The following is a 19644-nucleotide window of genomic DNA, read 5'->3' as shown; positions in this document are numbered from 1 at the left end:
CAGAACCATAAAAATAAAAGAGTGTAGGAACTTCTAAGGGGAATTCTTGCCGGGCCGATCTCCAAGTGCTACTCTACACCCTGTACTCCAAACTGGAGAACCATGGCGCACTAATACAGACCAGATTAGACAGCATGGGTCCAAACACTCTCTTTTCACTGTGGGCCAAACCTGGAGAATTAGATCCAGTTCCTGGCTTGGTTCCGTCTGGCTTGGCCTAAACAGGGTGTAACCAGGAACCTGGCACAGAAAAAGCACTCGCCGTGGGTCAGGGTCCTGGGGCATATAAATTATGATGATCATGAGCTTATTAGACATTCTATTCCAAAATCATAGACATTAATATGGAGCTGTCGCTCTTTTGAAGCTTTAACAGTCAGTTCCAGCAGTCTGTTTGTTGGAATAGTGTGCACATTCAGTAAAAAAGCATTTGGGAGGTCAGGCACTAATGTTGAACAAGGAGGCCTGGCTCACAACCAGTCTAATTCATCCTAAAGGTGTTTAGTGATGTTGGGGTCAGGTTTCTGTCCAGGACATTTGAGCTTCTTCACACCAAACTTATCAAATCAAACCGTGACCATCACTTGTACAGAGGAACACAGTCATAATGGAACAAGAAACACAAAGTTGAAAGAATATTATTGATTTTATACCCCTGTTAGCAAAACTAAGACACCTGAACTCAACAGTTAGAAATAGTGTCCACATTCTTTTGCCCATATGGTGTATTTATAATTTAGTTACCTTTTTGTTGAATTTGTCAAATGTTTTTATTGTCAAATGTTTTTATGTTTAAGTCATTTACACCTGAAACATGGTACAATTCAAGAAACTGAGAGTTAAGGGCCTTGTTTATGGGCCCAACAGTGGCAGATGGACAGTGACAGGGCTTAAACCCTCAATTTTCAGGTCAAGCCAAGTACCTTACCACCGAGCCACCAGTCTGAGTCCTGTATGTTCCATATAAACGTTTCGTATTGTTTCTGTAGTTTTGGATTAGATGTAGCAATGGGACCACAACAGTGGACCCTCACAGGAACTGTAGCCCAGAGCTAAGGTTCTGGTCCAAAAGTTCCTGGTCCTAGATCCTTGAAGATTATGTTCCAGGGTTAAAGGTCCTGGTTTAAAGTTATATTTTAACAATAGATTTACCCTATATATGGTTGCAGTGGGTATGTCACAAGCCTGAATCATTGGGCAGCGGAATAAAGCTTTTAGGATTAAACTCCTAATGAAAGGTCCTGAAGTCTTGGTCTTCTGTTCATTAGAATGGAATTGAGTTCCACTGGTCTGTATGGATCAGATTACAGCACTTTCTTCCAAGCCCGGTGGTTGAACTGGTTTTAGGGCTTCGGATTCTCTTCTCCGCAGCAGTTTAGAGCAGGATTACTCTGCTGAGGCTTTCGAACCATCAGGCATAAAACACCAAGTCCTGGTGTTAACTTGTCATGATGCATGGGTACTGATGTCACATGCTAATCCTTTCTTTACTTCTACCAAGTTAGCAAATAATATTTTATTTAGCTTTTACTCATTTACATCAAATCTAAATCTTCTAAAGCTTCAGGAACACTAAAGACCTTCTAAATATCACATATTTTTTTCTCTCTATGGGTGTGATTTTGGCAACAGAGGAACAGCAATGGAAATGTGGAAGGAGTTACAGCTCGAGGTTCATAGGCTAAAATTCTTCTGCTAAAGTATTCTAAGCTTGTTTTTTTTCTCTGGAAGAGAAATGGAGAAGGCTTTGGCTGTAGTCCTAAGCTAAACTCATGTAATAGGTTTCTGGTTTGAAGTTTCTTGCCTTACATTCTGGGTTTAAGTTCATTGCATTAAATGTCTGATCTTAAATTCAGGATTAAAGTTTTTAGGCTGGGGTTTATTGGCTTAAGTTCCAGAGCTTGTTTTGGGGTCAAAGTTATTGGGCGTATGTTTGTGGATCAAGGGGAATGAGCTGAAGTTCCTAAGGTTACATTCTTGGACTAAAGTGTGGGCTGCAAGTTGAGAGGTCTATGTGGATTAGATTAGACTGCCAGAGTTTCATCAGCTCCTGTTCTACTGTGTGAGCCAGTCACCCATTTTAAACGAGGCTTAACTTGGAACTGCTAAAACAGACCCTGTATAACAATAATAAAATATATTTTTATAATTTATATTTATACACTGATCAGCCATAACATTAAAACCACCTCCTTATTTCTACACTCACTGTCCATTTTATCAGCTCCAGTTACCATATAGAAGCACTTTGTAGTTCTAAAATTACTGACTGTAGTCCATCTGTTTCTCTAAATACATTTTAAGCCTGCTTTCACCCTGTTCTTCAATGGTCAGGACCCCCACAGGACCACTACAGAGCAGGTATTATTTAGGTGGTGGATCATTCTCAGCACTGCAGTGACACTGACATGGTGGTGGTGTGTTAGTGTGTGTTGTGCTGGTATGAGCGGATAAGACACAGCAGCTCTGATGGAGTTTTTAAACACCTCACTGTCACTGCTGGACTTAAAATAGTCCACCAACCAAAAATATATCCAGCCAACAGCGGCCTGTGGGCAGCGTCCTGTGACCACTGATGAAGGTCTAGAAGATGACCAACTCAAACAGCAGCAACAGATGAGCGATCATCTCTGACTTTACATCTACAAGGTGGACCAACTAGGTAGGAGTGTACAATAGAGTGGACAGTGAGTGGACACGGTATTTAAAAACTCCAGCAGCGCTGCTGTGTCTGAACAACTCATACCAGCACAACACACTATCACACCACCACCATGTCAGTGCCACTGCAGTGCTGAGAATGATCCACAACCTAAATAATACCTGCTCTGTGGTGGTCCTGTGGGGGTCCTGACCATTGAAGAACAGGGTGAAAGCCGGCTAAAAAGGTATGTAAAGAAACAGATGGACTACAGTCAGTAAGTGTAGAACTTCAAAGTGCTTCTACATGGTAAGTGGAGCTGAAAATAGAGAGTGAGTGTAGAAACAAGAATGTGGTTTTAATGTTATGGCTGGTGTATATAGGCCTGGTGTTTTTGTGTCATTATGAGTGGTTACTATGGTCACTGCTTTGCTGATACATTTAGCTTCAGTTGTGAAAACAAAGTGTGCAGAAATTCAGAAAAACAGCTTCTGAAATCAGCAGCACGGAGGCTTTTCTTAATATCGCCGATTGTTTTTGTGGTTGTGTGTATGCATTAGCAACAGGAACACAACAATGAAAACATGGTGGGAGCTGTAGCCCGAGGCTAAGATAGATTCTTTGGATAGGTGACTGATGAGACCTACAGGGTAAGACAAACAATGAGGAATGTAGTTGTTATTACTAAATCTGAAGCAGACAGGTGATTCTAGTGGCTTTGTCTCATATATTACCGCCCGGGGCGACGGAACAGAAGAGAGGTGTGGGAAGGTAAAACCCAAACAGTAGTTACGAAACATTGAGGGCACGTTCCAACATACTACACCTCATTACTCCCTCATTACTCACTGTGGTTGTTTTCCCTCCTGTAGTGAGCACTACTGCTACAGTTCTGCTCCATTAACCCACATTGTGTCATGATTTTAAATACAGAGACACCATCAAACCAAAGGTTTGTGGACATCAGTCACCAAAAAAAAAACCACTTTTTAAAATTGTGGCTTTTAGGGAAGCGTTCAATTTAATTTTGGAACATGACGGGAGGGGTTCACTAACATTCTGTTACAATAGCATTAGTCAAGATGGACTGTGATTCTGATTTTTAAGGTCGCACTTGTTATCTGTGTTCTAATGTAGTCCAACTGTGTTGAAATGGGTTAATAGAGTGGACAGTGAGTGGACACGGTATTTAAAAACCAGATTTACCATTAACCTCTTCCAGTGTGCTGACAGAGAAAAGGGCATTCTCCTAATTTTTGATGCAAACATGGTTGTTTTCCCTCCTGTAGTGAGCACTACTGCTACAGTTCTGCTCCATTAACCCACATTGTGTCATGATTTCAAATACAGAAACACCATCAAACCAAAGGTTTGAGGACGTCAGTCACCCAAAAATCAGTTCCAGAATTTCAGCTTTTTTGGGAGGCATTCCATTTAATTTTGGAACATGACTGCAGGGGTTCACTTACATTCTGTTACAATAGCATTAGTCAAGATGGACTGTGATTCTGATTTTTAAGGTCGCACTTGGTATCAGTGTTCCAGTGTAGTCCAACTGTGTTGCAATGGGTTAAACCTTGTCCATCGTGCTAACAGAGAAAAGGACATTCCCCAAACATTTGATGCAGTTGTTGTTTTCCCTCCTGTAGTAAGCACCTCTGCCACTGTTCTGCCCCTTTAACCCACATTGTGTCATGATTTCAAATGAAGAAACACCATTAAACCAAAGGTTTGTTGACGTCAGTCAACAAAAAAATCACTTTCAAAATTGTGGCTTTTTGGGGAAGCTTTCCATTTGATTTTGGAACATGACTGCAGGGATTTATTTCCTACAAGATCATCAGTCAAGATGGCCAGGATAGTGATTCCGTCTTTTAAGGCCGAACTTATAATCTGTGTTCCAGTTTAGTTTAGCAGTGTTGAAATGGGTTGAACTTTGTCCATTGTGCTAACAGAGAAAAGGGCATTCCCCAAACTTTTTATGCAAACTTGGAGGCACACAATTCTCCAGAATTCATTTATGCTGTAGCATTAAGATTAAGATTGTTATTTCACTGATCTTTTTGTTTCCTCCTCCATCATACTTTACAGCTGCCACTATTTTAGAGGGGTGTCCAAATACTTTTGGCCATGTATCATAACTATAAATAGCTAGATAACTAGATTTAAGTCTAACCTACAGTGTTAACCTGCTCTCTTTCTGTATATTACAGGTGATTGGTCGACAGCCACGGCAGGTGGAAGCGGCGGCACTCGAAGGAGTATGGGGCCCGTGGAGTGAGTGGACGGAGTGTTCTCAGAACTGTGAAGTGGGCCTGTCAGAGAGGCGAAGACAGTGCTTGGCACTGCCCCAAACATGGAATGGGCAGATTTACGTGGCATCAGGTGTATCAAGCCACACCCCTTTAATCCCTCCACATGGCCCGTATTACCCCTCCCCTTATCCTGGCAACGACAGATCGTCATTCTATCCACCCAATCAGAGTCCTGCTGGATTGCCACTTTATCGGGACACACCTGAAGGAGCAGTGCCAGATCAGCCCAATCACACGCCTCCTATCTATCGGGCAGATTTTGGACCGACTAATCAGCAGCCAGTTCCCATTTATCGTTCACCCTTGTTCTCATCATCCTCGTCTTCATCACCGAACGGGAGAGAAACCAGGCGGCCAGCCAATCAGGGAACAGGACGAGAGGGAGCGGGTGGGACTAGGAGGTCTGTTGCAACCAACAGGGATCCAGCTTCTGTAAGGAGGTGAGTGTGATTGGTTGACGGATTGAACACGCTCACTTTTGAATGAACCTCAGTATGCTATACAGATACATTTTTAATTTTTCTTTTTATGAACAAAAGTATGTGGACGCCACCATCTTATTCCAAAACTAAGAGATATAAGTTAGTGCTGCTTTGGTTTTGTGCTTTGCACCACTTTAGCCATTGCTTGGAATTGCGCATGGTGGTCTTAAGCTTGTGTGCAGCTGCACGGCCATTAAAACCTGGTCAAATAGTTTCTTTTGCTGAGGCAGTTTGGAACGTGGTAGCAAGTGTTGAACTGAAGGACGGAAGTTTTATATGTTGCTTGCAGGTCAATACTGCTGAGCTGTTGTTGCTCCTAGATGTTTCCAATTTACAATAACAGGACCTACAGTTGAGTGTAGTGGATCTAACAGGGTGGAGGTTAAGGTTTGTTGAACTGACTTGTTAAAAGGGTGGCATTTAGGAGGTGTTAGGCGGGTTGTCCACATACTTTTGACCACGTACAGTATACACACCCCCTTCTTCTTTTTTTACTCACTATTTTCTGATAAAGCTGTTTATTCTTTGTTTTTCAGAAATATCCGTCCTGGTCAGTTTGGATATGGCAGGTTGCCATTCTCTCTTCCCCTGCACCGCCAAAACCGGCACACAAGACACACCCATTTCCACAACACCACCATTAGCACCACCACAGAACCTCCGGAGGTCAAGGTCCACGGTTCTGATGCTAAAGAGAATGTAAAAAAAGAAATAAAAAAGAACGGGGAAAAACAAGAAGAAGCCAAAGGCACAAAACCCAAAGCCAAAGGGAGATCCATTACTCGTCGTGCACCTCCTTCAGACCCCGCCCATTTCTCCACACCTCTTCACAAGCCACACCCATTTCCAGATTCATCACAATATGGCCCGCCTTCTTATGTTTCACCTGCCATGGCCCCGGTGCAGCAGTACAGGTGCAGTGGGAGAGACCGAGAGCTTCGGAAGTGCACGCAGGTAAGAACATTCAAATGGGGTTTCTCAGATTACACTATTTAACCAAAAGTATATAGACACCGCTTCCATTTTTTCGAGAACAGGTGTTTTAGCCAAACCTATTGCTAACAAGTGTACAGTAGACCCTTGAGTTACGAACGATTTACCATACAAACATTTCGGGTTACGAACGATCTTTTTCAACTTATATATATATATTTGAAATTAAGTTGAAATATATTTGATATAAAGTTGAAAAAGATCGTTCGTATATATATATATATACTGTATATACTGTATATACAGTGTATCACAAAAGTGAGTACACCCCTCACATTTCTGCAAATATTTTATTATATCTTTTCATGGGACAACACTATAGAAATAAAACTTGGATATAACTTAGAGTAGTATGTGTACAACTTGTATAGCAGTGTAGATTTTCTGTCTTCTGAAAATAACTCAACACACAGCCAATAATGTCTAAATGGCTGGCAACATAAGTGAGTACACCCCACAGTGAACATGTCCAAATTGTGCCCAAAGTGTCAATATTTTGTGTGACCACCATTATTATCCAGCACTGCCTTAACCCTCCTGGGCATGGAATTCACCAGAGCTGCACAGGTTGCTACTGGAATCCTCTTCCACTCCTCCATGATGACATCACGGAGCTGGTGGATGTTAGACACCTTGAACTCCTCCACCTTCCACTTGAGGATGCGCCACAGGTGCTCAATTGGGTTTAGTCCATCACCTTTACCTTCAGCTTCCTCAGCAAGGCAGTTGTCATCTTGGAGGTTATGTTTGGGGTCGTTATCCTGTTGGAAAACTGCCATAAGGCCCATTTTTTTAAGGGAGGGGATCATGCTCTGTTTCAGAATGTCACAGTACATGTTGGAATTCATGTTTCCCTCAATGAACTGCAGCTCCCCAGTGCCAGCAACACTCATGCAGCCCAAGACCATGATGCTACCACCACCATGCTTGACTGTAGGCAAGATACAGTTGTCTTGGTACTTCTCACCAGGGCGCCGCCACACATGCTGGACACCATCTGAGCCAAACAAGTTTATCTTGGTCTCGTCAGACCACAGGGCATTCCAGTAATCCATGTTCTTGGACTGCTTGTCTTCAGCAAACTGTTTGCGGGCTTTCTTGTGTGTCAGCTTCCTTCTGGGATGACGACCATGCAGACCGAGTTGATGCAGTGTGTGGCGTATGGTCTGAGCACTGACAGGCTGACCTCCCACGTCTTCAACCTCTGCAGCAATGCTGGCAGCACTCATGTGTCTATTTTTTAAAGCCAACCTCTGGATATGACGCAACAATTCTATTTCTCACATCCTCAGAGAGTTCTTTGCCATGAGGTGCCATGTTGAATATCCAGTGGCCAGTATGAGAGAATTGTACCCAAAACACCAAATTTAACAGCCCTGCTCCCCATTTACACCTGGGACCTTGACACATGACACCAGGGAGGGACAACGACACATTTGGACACAATTTGGACATGTTCACTGTGGGGTGTACTCACTTATGTTGCCAGCTATTTAGACATTAATGGCTGTGTGTTGAGTTATTTTCAGAAGACAGTAAATCTACACTGCTATACAAGCTGTACACTGACTACTCTAAGTTATATCCAAGTTTCATGTCTATAGTGTTGTCCCATGAAAAGATATAATGAAATATTTGCAGAAATGTGAGGGGTGTACTCACTTTTGTGATACACTGTATATATACAGAGAGCGAACACACAGAGAGCGAATATATATATATACAGTGGGGGAAATAAGTATTTGATCCCCTGCTGATTTTGTAAGTTTACCCCCTTACAAAGACTTGAACAGTCTATAATTTTTATGGAAGGTTTATTTTAACAGAGAGAGACAGAATATCAACAAAAAATCCAGAAAAAAAACATTAAATAAAAGTCAATGATGTCAATGATCTCAAGGGAGCTGGGAGCACAGTCACCAAGAAAACCATTAGTAACACACTTCGCCGTAATGGATTGAGATCCTGCAGTGCCTGCAAAGTCCCTTTGCTCAAGAAGGCTCATGTACAGGCCCGTCTGAAGTTTGCCAATGAACACCTGAATGATTCAGAGAAAGCTTGGGAGAATGTGATATGGTCAGATGAGACCAAAATTGAGCTCTTTGGCATCAACTCCACTCGCCGTGTTTGGAGGCAAAGAAATGCCCAGTGGGGATGGTGTTCTTGGGGTCATATCCAGCATTTCTCTGCTCCCAGCTCCCTTGAGATCATTGACAAGCTCCTCCCGTGTAATTCTGGACTGACCTCACCTTTCTCAGAATTATTTTTACCCCACGAGGTGAGATCTTGCATGGAGCTCCAGAGAGGGTGATTGACTGTGATCTTGTATTTCTTCCATTTTCGAATTATCGTGCCAGCAGTGGTCTCTTTCTCACCAAGCTTCTTGCTGATAGTCTTGTAGCCCATTCCAGCCTTGTGCAGGTCTACAATCTTGTCCCTGACGTCCTTTGATAGCTCTTTGGTCTTGCCCATGGTGGTCGAGAGATTTGAATGGAAGAAACTGATTCTGTGACAGGAGTCTTTTATACAGGGACAGGACTAATTTGTGTGCCTCATGGGCACATAACCGGTCTGTGGGGGTCAGAATTCTTGCTGGTTGGTAGGGGATCAAATACTTATTTCCCTTAATTAAATACAAATTAATTTATAACTTTTATTTAATGTTTTTTTTTTTCTGGATTTTTTGTTGATATTCTGTCTCTCTCTGTTAAAATAAACCTTCCATAAAAAATTATAGACTGTTCAAGTCTTTGTAAGGGGGTAAACTTACAAAATCAGCAGGGGATCAAATACTTATTTCCCCCACTGTATGTATATATATATATATATATATATATATATATATATATATATATATATATATATATATATATATATACAGTATATATATATATATATATATATATATATATATATATACAGAGAGCGAACATTCGGACAGCGGACGGTGTTTTTCACGGTGTTTTTCCCGGTGTTTTTTTTATATTTTGTAAAATTCAATATTAGAATGTCCCCAAAGAAGGTGCAGAGTAGGGGTGGGCGATATGGCCTTTAAATAATATCACGATATTTTGGAATATTTTTGCGATAACGATATTCACTCGCGATATATAAGAACACTTTTTTAAAAAGTTTATTTTAAAAACACCTTTGTTTTGCAGACACTCAGTAGGGCTGTGCGCTATGGCTAAAAAACTCATATCTCCATATGCTTTTGAGAAGTGGTGATATACGATATAATGTAAACTTAAAGTACAATGGCAGGCCACCGCCCGTATTTTACCTTATATTGTTTATAAGTCCTCTTAAAAACACAAAACATTGTAGTTCTGATCAATTCTGACTAATTACAGTGTTTATATTTTGTATTATTATAAGGCTGTATTTGTATTAATATTGACAACATTTATATTAAACAAACTAGCAGAATCTCACGATCACATTTCTGCTCCGTTTTACTTCAAATAAATGAGCATAAAAAATCCCCAAAACGTTTAATATTTGATCATGATTTGCTATCATTTAATAATGAAAGCGTGTCTGTCAATTACACAACAACCAATGAAGAGAGAGCTAAATTCAAAGTTCTGATTGGTTCATACATCTGAATCTCTGAATCGGAGTTGTGTGAAGAGAGTCGTTTCTGACTCATTGACTCAGTGATTTAGTTTCCATGCTCATATGTGAAGGAAAGCGTTCCGTTTAGCACGTTTGTGTTTTAAATGTTCTCAGATGGTAACCTGTGTGGTAACCTGTGTATTCTGTTCGTTCACTGACACAGTTTTTGTTCTCACATCATTCTCGGACTCGCGCAGTGACCGACACTCCTCGTACCTTTTGCTTTAGGTGCTGAAATAAATGTGATGTTGCCACCGTTTGTCGTCATCGTATTTTTGTACGTTTTGCAAATTACAGTTGTTTGTTTGGAGTCTGACCTTCTGTATCCGAAAACCTTCCACACTAGTGATGTAGCTCCGCTTTTAGGGACTAGTTCATCCTCAGTGCTAACTCCGGTACTACTCTCTGCATTGGTCGCCATTATTTCACTGTTACGTGCTTGAGAGTGAGTGATGCACGTTTGCTAACAATATCGCGATATGGCAAAAATCATTTTGAGTTTACAACTATACCGGTGCCCACCCCTAGTGCAGAGGAAGAGCAGTGGTGATAAAATTTTAAAAAACACTATTTGTTGTGTTGTATAATTACTCCTGCCAGTAGCTGTCACTGTGTATCAGACAGAGGAAACAGTGAGTGAGAGAGAAGAAGGAATTTGGCTCAGTAAAGTATTCTTTCTTTGGTGCAATTACACCTACAAAATACAACACTATAGAAATAAAGAAGGAAATAATGGAGAAATATGAGAGTTAGTGTTGTTTCTGGTAGATACATTTTATATAAAAAGAAGGAAATGTATTATGGTGTATGGTACAGCACATGTACTGTACTGAAATGTGGTGTGTGTTTTATGTACAGTACTACTGTGTATTGTTTATTATTGTTTATTACAGTAATGTCTATTCTGTTATTTGAGATTTAAGGGAAATATACTTGTATTTATAACAAAAAAGACAATTTAAGACATTAGAAAGGTTAGGTTAATTAATTAATTAATTAATTCTATTTACATTATTTCTTATGGGAAAAATAGGTTTAACTAACGAACATTTTGACTTGAACAGTATGGAGCTCAAACGCTGCCATAAGTATTTGAATCTGAATTTTATAAATTTGAAATATTTCAATCTGAATTTTATACATTTGAAATATTTCAATCTGAATTTTATAAATTTGAAATATTTAATGGCGTAATTTATAAATTTGAATTTTAACAATGCTTTTTTTGTGATTTGAACTTGTGAGGTGGTGAAATTTGCTGTTGAAAAATTTTCATTTCAAAATTACAACTTGCAATTTTCAGATTTTAAAAATTCAGATAAAAAAAATTCAGATCTCACAGATTCAAATCTCAGAAATACGAATTCAAGTTTGAGGTGAAACATCCGGGTTTCCCAGGAAAAGTAAACTTTCCAGAGCGATCGAACGCAGCATTTAACCAATCACAGCGCTGCCTCACCTGCGTTCATGTCTGTGGAGGAGAAATGAATCCCAATGAGGTAAGTGCATCCAAAGTGTCAACCTCAACTGACCAGATGAGTCGAACCAGGTGTGTTAGGTAAATGAGGTAAAGACTGAACTCTGAAGTGCTATACGGCACACCAGGAAAGAAGTTTCACAACATTTCTGAACTCCCCGTTTTAATATGTGCAAGCAACGGAATATCCATGCCTTCCTAAACTCAGACCAGCTCATGCCAAGCAAAACTCTTAGCTAACCACTACCAACAAGCTAGCTAACGCTAACTAACCTTACCCCGCGCGTTATCACAACACCAGCGTTACATAACGCAAAATATAAAACTTGCCGTAAAGCACGTTGAGTATTTACCAGAACTATAAATAATTAGCTGACTGTGTGGATCTGAAGAACTTTGGATGCACTTTCCTCATTGGGATTCATTTCTCCTCCACAGACATGAACGCAGGTGAGGCAGCGCTGTGATTGGTTAAATGCTGCGTTCGAATCGCTCTGGAAAGTTTACTTTTCCTGGGAAACCCGGATGTTTCACCTCAAGCTTGAATTCGTATTTCTGAGATTTGAATCTGAGAGATCTGAATTTTTTTTATCTGAATTTTTAAAATCTGAAAATTGCAAGTTGTAATTTTGAAATGAAAATTCTTCAACAGCAAATTTCACCACCTCACAAGTTCAAATCACAAAAAAGCATTGTTAAAATTCAAATTTATAAATTACGCCATTAAATATTTCAAATTTATAAAATTCAGATTGAAATATTTCAAATTTATAAAATTCAGATTGAAATATTTCAAATTTATAAAATTCAGATTGAAATATTTCAAATTTATAAAATTCAGATTGAAATATTTCAAATTTATAAAATTCAGATTCAGATACTTATGGCAGCGTTTGAGCTCCATAGAACAGCCCTTTGGAACCAATTAAATTCGTAACTCAAGGGTCTACTGTATAAGCAACAGTTTGGGGACAACTTTTGATTGTGCTGACCACTTAACCACACCGGTGGAGACTTCCGGCTAAAGTCTCGGCCTGGTCACACCCAATTTGCAAATCAGAACTGCAAATTTCTGGTTTGAACAGACTTTAAGGTTCTAAGCCAAAACCTTCCACAAATTTCTCCAGACTCCAGGCTTTGTAAGGGTTAATACGATCGCGTGTCAGTAATATTAGCACTTGAATGAGGAAGTGAAGCCGAGTTAGCAGAAGAGCTCAGAAAAGCTCCACAAGTTCTCAAAAATGCTGCATAAACAGATCAAGAACCTCAGATTTCTCACGTACTTCTGCTACGTTTGTTCTCAGAAAAGTGTGAACTTCCCCTCAAATACTGTCCACCCACAGTGAGTCACTAGGGATCAGCCCCTTCCACCACTAACCCGACCACAGTGGGGGTAAAATGAATATCTGTCTTTGATATTGGTCTCGGTTCTACTCTCAGACTTTTGGACCCTGGCGAACGTTAGTTCCTCCTGGGTGGCCAAGTCAGAGTAGCTTCACGCTCATGATTGGTGTAGTATTTTGGAACAAGGCTGCTTTCATGCTTCAGAGATGTTGCCAGGGTGCCCACACACACTCGCGCGCACACACACACACACACACACACACACACACACACACACACACACACACACACAGGGACTACAGTATTTGGACAGCATTGAAACAAAGAGAAGGAATTGCATTATTTCATTTATTCAATTGTTGTGTGCTTTACCACCGCTCAGTTCTGGTCAGGGTTGCAGTGGGTCCAACTTACTGGGTGAAAGGCAAGAATTTCATTCATTCATTCATTTTCACTAACCACATTGTTCTGGTCAGTATTGTTGCTTTGACTCCTCCCAGAAACACTCACTCATTTGTTCAATCATTCTTTCATTTACTCACTTTTTTACTTGCCTGTTTAATCATTCACTTACTCGCTGATTATGAGCCAGGTTTTTGTTCAATAGCCATACCTGATTTACGAAGCCTCTTTAAACTAATTAGGAACAAACCCCCACAGACACACTTCAACATCTCAAAATTCATACCCTATTATATCCAATAGTTTTGTAATGGAATGTCCAACAAGCTCGTGGTCAGGTGTCCATATACTTTTAATCTGTTGTTCTTTTTCATTTCTCAGTTTGTTTTCAGATCATCATGCTAGATTCCTACTTACACTAACTCACCCCTCCTGTAGAAATGAGACGGGGCCCAAACTCTGATTCTTTTCCATTTTCCACTTGTTATTGGTTGTGTGATTTAAACCAGAGACATGTTTATTATTGAGCTTTTGGTGGTGCACTCAGACTTTTGGAGCAACAGTACTTGAGTTCACTGTGTGTTTTTGTTCTTGTCTTTCACTTTGACTCCGGAGGTCTTTTCTGTAAATCTTTGTGATTTTTAATGTGAGTTTAATATTGATTTCACATGGTTAGCACTGCCAGAATCATAAAAACCTCACAGATTTTTTCCTGCTGATTACAAAAACTCACACTGAGCAAACACTGTATGGATATACACCACAAGACAGAAGTATTGGGACACCCACTTTTTTTGTAATTTTTGAATCCATGTGTTTCCATTCATATCCATTGCATGTTTTTTAATCCAGTCCCATCTAATAGATCCAAAGGTCACGGACATTAACTAGTGGTTTACGACCTTGCTTTTTTTCCTGAATTATTTGACGATAGTATGCACTGTAAAGGGTAAATGCTTGTAGTTGCTTGGTGAGGAATGTTGTTTTTAAACTAACTTAAACTTTAAATATTTACAGTTGCATTTTGTGGGAGGCCTTCACCCATCTTTGCTCCTTTTTGCCCTGGCCCAGCTGGAGTTTCTCCAGACCTCACACCTCCACACCTTATTGAATCATGCTGGAAGAGAAAAGGACCTTTCTCGTACTGTTACCACAAAGTTGCGAGCATAAAGTCTTTACTTGTGCCTGTCCATTGTATGATTGTGTGCGTTTGTGTGTGTGTGTGTGTGTGTCAGTGGCGCCACTTTTAGGAGGGTGTCGGTAAAAAGGCTAAAATTACAAGACAAACAAACACACACATACACACACTCATATACACACACTCACAGACATAGACTTCTATGCACACACGATGTTTGTTATGAAGTTGGTCTTTGATTCACCTCTGGCAATAGTGTGTGATCGTGTGATTCGCTTCCCATGTGTGTGTGTGTGTGTGTGTGTGTAAAGACAGTACCTCCTTTCATTGCACTACAACTTAACTGCGTCACTCATTCCTTCTGTTTCTAACTTGGTCTGACACACACACACACACACACACACACAAACCAGTACCATGATTTTAGAAAGACAGATCATGGGGGGAAGTGAGAAATAGATTTATGGTCTAATCCACATGTTTGACCCCCAGTTCAGTATGTTTTATGTAAAGCCTGTTTATTCTGCAGGACTGATCTTTAATCCACATGAAGTCGAGGGTCTGAGGTTACTAAAAGTGAGCGGTTGTGGACCATGCTGTGTTTGATATTGAGCCAATCACGAGGCAGGGGAAATGATTAGTGTGACTTGTCATGTTACTATCAGTTTTAAGTTTCGCCGGCGGTAAACAGGATCCATGATCAGGTAATTAATAACAGAAACCAAAAATACCTCATGTTCAGTCTCTAATGAATCCAGAATGTGTCTTATATACGTAGCACAGAAAAATCAAACAGCAGTAACCACGTCTCAATAAAACATCTCATTTTGCATTTAGGTGCAGCTCCACCTGCAAAGCCTTAGCTGATGTTAGACATGACATTACAGAGTTGCTCGGTCAAGCCGGGGTGTCTGTGGGAACACAATCCTGTAATGAACCCCACTCTTGACTTCACACTTGAAGTCTTGATAAACAACACTTTAAGAACTCACTAAACCCTGTTCCACATCTGTAGAGAGACCTGTAGATGTGGTTCACGGACGCTCACCATCCAGTCTGGAGGAGCTTCAGAGGATCTGCTATGAGGAATGGGATACATAGCCCAAATCCAGCTGTGCAAAGCTTGTAGAGACTTGCAGCTTCTACAAAGTATTGAATAAGAGGTGTGAATACTTTATGAATCCTCTGTAGTCTTGTAAAGTCATAATATTGTTTACTCCACACTGTAGCATCAAACAGGTAAAACGTTAAGCACAGCTTAACACAAAACAGCTACATTTTAGGCTGTTTGTGTGGACCAGACCTCAGTTCCCATTCATTTCCCTCCACCAGTCTGTGGTAACTGGGTAAATATTTGCTGTGCCGTCTGGAACCCTAACTTTTCACATTGAACGTTCAAGCGTGACAGATCAAACACACTGGACTGCATTATGGGTAATGCCTACACTCCCTCAGCCTTTGAGAATAGAGCTGAACAGCTACTGAAAGGACTTCTTTCCATAAACATTATACGGTTCCCCTTAGTGCTTTTGGGGCCCTTGGTGATACTTGGGGCCTACACACTAGGACCTGGACCACAACGCTGAAGACAAACTTTCTGTTTAAAAAGCAGTAACCTGGCAACCCTGAGAACCAAATTTTACTCCTCTGTTTTATTAACGGATTCCTTCTTTATATCATTTTTCTTCCAGTTGCTCATTTTCTTACACCCTGCAAAAACACACCATTAGGTGAACTGACTGGACGACTGGACTGGACACTCAAGTGTGAATGTCCGGACTGTTCTCACTTTGCACCTCGCCTCACAGCAAGAAGGTCCTGGGTTCGATCCCCAGGTGGGCGGTCCGGGTCCTTTCTGTGTGGAGCTTGCATGTTCTCCCCGTGTCTGCGTGGGTTTCCTCCGGGAGCTCCGGTTTCCTCCCACAGTAAAAAACATGCAGTCAGGTTAATTAGAGACATTGTATTGCCCTATAGGTGAATGGGTGTGTGTATGTGTCTGTGTGTGTATGTGTCTGCTTTGCGATGGACTGGTGCCCAGTCCAGGGTGTTACTGTGTGCCTTGTGCCCCCCCCCCCCCCCCCCCCCCCCCCATCTGTAACTTCTTCATTCAGATTAGTGGTGTGGTGGGTGTGACAGCCAGATGTAAGAAAGTGGAAAATTACCTACTCACTCACAGATAGACTTAATTAAGAGCAGCAAATCCACCTACTGAATGTATCTGAGAGGTTGAAAAGACCAGAGTACTTAAAAAAGAAAAACTTTCCCACAGGCAGTGACCAGAGGCCAGAGTTTAAACCCAGGTCTCCAAGTCCCTAGTATTATGCAGCACCACGGTAATGATTACTTGATGGAGCTTTTAATAGACTCTGGCTTTGGGATAGGATCCATAATGTTTAAGTTTGAAGGTCCAGCTGAGATAGAACAGCTGGCCATCACCTGTGCTTCCTCTGCTTAGATATTCTGCTGACTCTGATGGTTCCCAGAAGCTTTTTTAATACCCTCCTGCAGGAATGGTGGGTGTTAGTTTGGTGCACTGACCAGTACCAGTGATTGGGATTGTTTTGATGATGCAGATGTAGCCTCAGGACATGTCTTCTCACCATGTGTGCCTTGTTCTTTTGGTCTTCTATTGTTTCATCTGTTTGCATGTCCTTCTGTAATGAATCATCAGAGCAGAACATGAACAGTAGTGGACAGCTGAAGTTTGCAGGTGATTTTACTTCTATCTGAAGGTAAATCTTTGGCATAGGTGCTGGGGATGATGCTCTTGTGAGGATTTGTGCTTTGGCACTCTAGCAGACTCTATATACATGGTGTCCTCCTCTACCCCTACAGTATATTCCATATCCCTCTGTCCTAGGTCATCTTAAAGTGTCTTCAGTATTATATACATCAGGGTAGTTTTGGCTGGCCACTGTCACACAAGGCTGCTTATTAGAGGTTTTGAATTCGATTTTAATTTTGGTGAGCAACAAGTGGTTAGTTACGGATCCACCATAAATACTTGGATCACCAGGTGATCAAATTCTTGGCATTCCAGTAAGGTTGCCCTGATACCCCCATCCAGAGATGCCAGTTGAACCTAAATAATGAGACTGGAAGGTCATTGTTTTTGTAGTGTTCTGTCCTGGAGTGTCTGTTGAGTTTCCCATGTATTGAAAGTATTTTGTAAAGAGGGTCAACGGCCACCCAGCAGGTGTCACTGGAGGCTTCAAACCACCCATTTGTTTAGACTAGGCAAAAATGAACACTTGATTGCACTACAGACAGCCGATGGTCACCATCTTGACAACAGGGGTCATTTTTCTATTTATGTTTGACATAAGGAAGACTTAGGAGGTTATTAAGATGTTCATGATACATCTTCAAAAACTGTTGTCCAATTAAAGATCTCCAGAGGTTTCAGCAGACCACAGAATACTTAAGATTCCAGGTTTCTAGGCCCTGTGCTTTGGTCAGGCCAAAGTAAATTTATATGGATTGTCACCTTGGAGATGTCAGCCCTCCTTATCATGTTAAGGTTTTTAATGGGGAACACCTAGCTCTGGTCAGACACTATATTGTCTAAATAGGTAGAAGGAATACACGGTGGAGCCATAAGCAAGATATTAATCATCTGCTAGAAGGTTGCCTTGGCCCTTTGAAGACAGAACCTGGTACAGTGCCAAACAGTGCCAAAATCTGTCAGTGCATCAGTGGATTCCTTTGACAGCCACCATGTGTGCCAGCCCTGTCTTTGACTGTGGGTTCATCACAGGATGTGCATTGGATCAGCAGTTTTGCTCAGAGGTGCCCTTTCACTGTTGGTGATCCTATGCATTGGCTTGCCCGGATGTTCCCTTTTTCCTCCAGGCTTAGAGAGTGGTGGTCTCCTAATGCTGACCCCAGGCCATGCCTTTCATGGAAACTCTCAAAGGAATGGCTTTCTACTCTTTCTAGCCTCCACCCTTGCAGAAGCTTTTAGCTCATCCAGTAGGTCACATACTCAACAAATCTTCTGTCGCAGTGGCCCCAAGTTCTAGATTTTGTTGAGCTTCCAAAGTACAGACAAGTACAAGGATCTGAGTCCAGTCCCCTTGTTTTAATCGTATTTTTACACTTGAGTATATTGTGTGTTGCATCATCGTCTGTCATTATTTATTTACAATTATTTATTAGATGCTTTTATCTGATAGTCAGACTAAATCGGTCATGAATTTTGCCCAAGAACCAAACACTGGTGGTTTGGGACTTGAACGGCTTTTAGCTCATCCAGTAGGTCACATACTCAACAAATCTTCTGTCTCAGGGGCCCCAAGGTCTAGATTTTGTTGATCTTCCAAAGTACACACAAGGACAAAGATCTGAGTCCAGACACCTTGTTTTAATAGTTCTTTTTCACTTTAGTATATCGAGGTATGTTGCATCATCATCCATCATCATTTCTGTCATTTTTAATTAACAGTTTTTTATTAGATTCTTTTATCTCATAGTCAGACTGAATCGGTTATGTATTTTGCCCAAAAAACAAAAATTGGTGGTTTGGGACTTGAACGGTTTTTAGCTCATCCAGTAGGTCACATACTCAACAAATCTTCTGTCGCAGGAGCCCCAAGTTCTAGGTTTTGTTGAGCTTCCAAAGCAGGGTCGTTACTAATGGGGGGCAGGTGCACTGGGGCCCATAGCAGGGGGGGCCCCTCCAGGACATGAATTCAACCCCTCACCGCACTGCCCCCCCATTGGCTGCACTGGCTAGATCGTTATTATTATATTACAATATTGTAGTGGCGATATGTGAGTGACATTCAGCTCAGCCAATCAGAATGCAGCACCCGGTTTATACATGTGCGTTCGGACGTTCTGCAGTTAGTTAGTTTTGTATATGAGTGAGACTCTTTGTATGGCCTCAGCAATGAACCCAAGAGGTAGTTCAGGTGCTGGAGCTAGTCAGTTTAAAGTGTTGTGAAGTCCTGACTAAACAGTTAAAGTGACTCTACCTTGCCGTGTGCCTTTATTCCCACACCTCCACCACCGCACGCAGCAAAAGACCCGTAGCATCCCCGTCGGACGAGTAGCACTCGTCCCGTTGTTTTCATAGTTCTTTTTCACTTAAGTATATCGAGGTATGTTGCGTCATCATCCGTCATCATTTCTGTCATTATTTATTAACAGTTATTTATTAAATGCTTTTATCTCATAGTCAGACTGAATTGGTTGTGTATTTTGCTCAAATACCGAACACTGCTGGTTTGGGA

At 41.1% G+C, this 19644-nt stretch overlaps 2 protein-coding genes across 2 annotated transcripts in view; one reads left to right on the top strand and one right to left on the bottom strand.

Moving 5' to 3' along the window:
• The window catches only part of adamtsl4 (ADAMTS-like 4), a 66971-nt gene that overhangs the window by 10158 nt on the left and 37169 nt on the right, over positions 1-19644 (top strand). Inside the window, exons 3-4 of the mRNA XM_062992613.1 lie at positions 4855-5396; positions 5975-6392. Of these exons, the coding sequence (XP_062848683.1) occupies positions 4855-5396; positions 5975-6392 (960 nt within the window). The remainder of the gene's footprint in view (positions 1-4854; positions 5397-5974; positions 6393-19644) is intronic.
• Positions 1-19644, bottom strand: part of LOC134310887 (uncharacterized) — a 34240-nt gene that overhangs the window by 1427 nt on the left and 13169 nt on the right. The window lies entirely within an intron of this gene.

The sequence above is a fragment of the Trichomycterus rosablanca genome, chromosome 3 (assembly GCF_030014385.1).
Source record: "Trichomycterus rosablanca isolate fTriRos1 chromosome 3, fTriRos1.hap1, whole genome shotgun sequence".
Lineage (NCBI taxonomy): Eukaryota > Metazoa > Chordata > Actinopteri > Siluriformes > Trichomycteridae > Trichomycterus > Trichomycterus rosablanca.
Note: the sequence above shows the minus strand (reverse complement) of the source record. Positions and strands in the feature narration are given on the sequence as shown.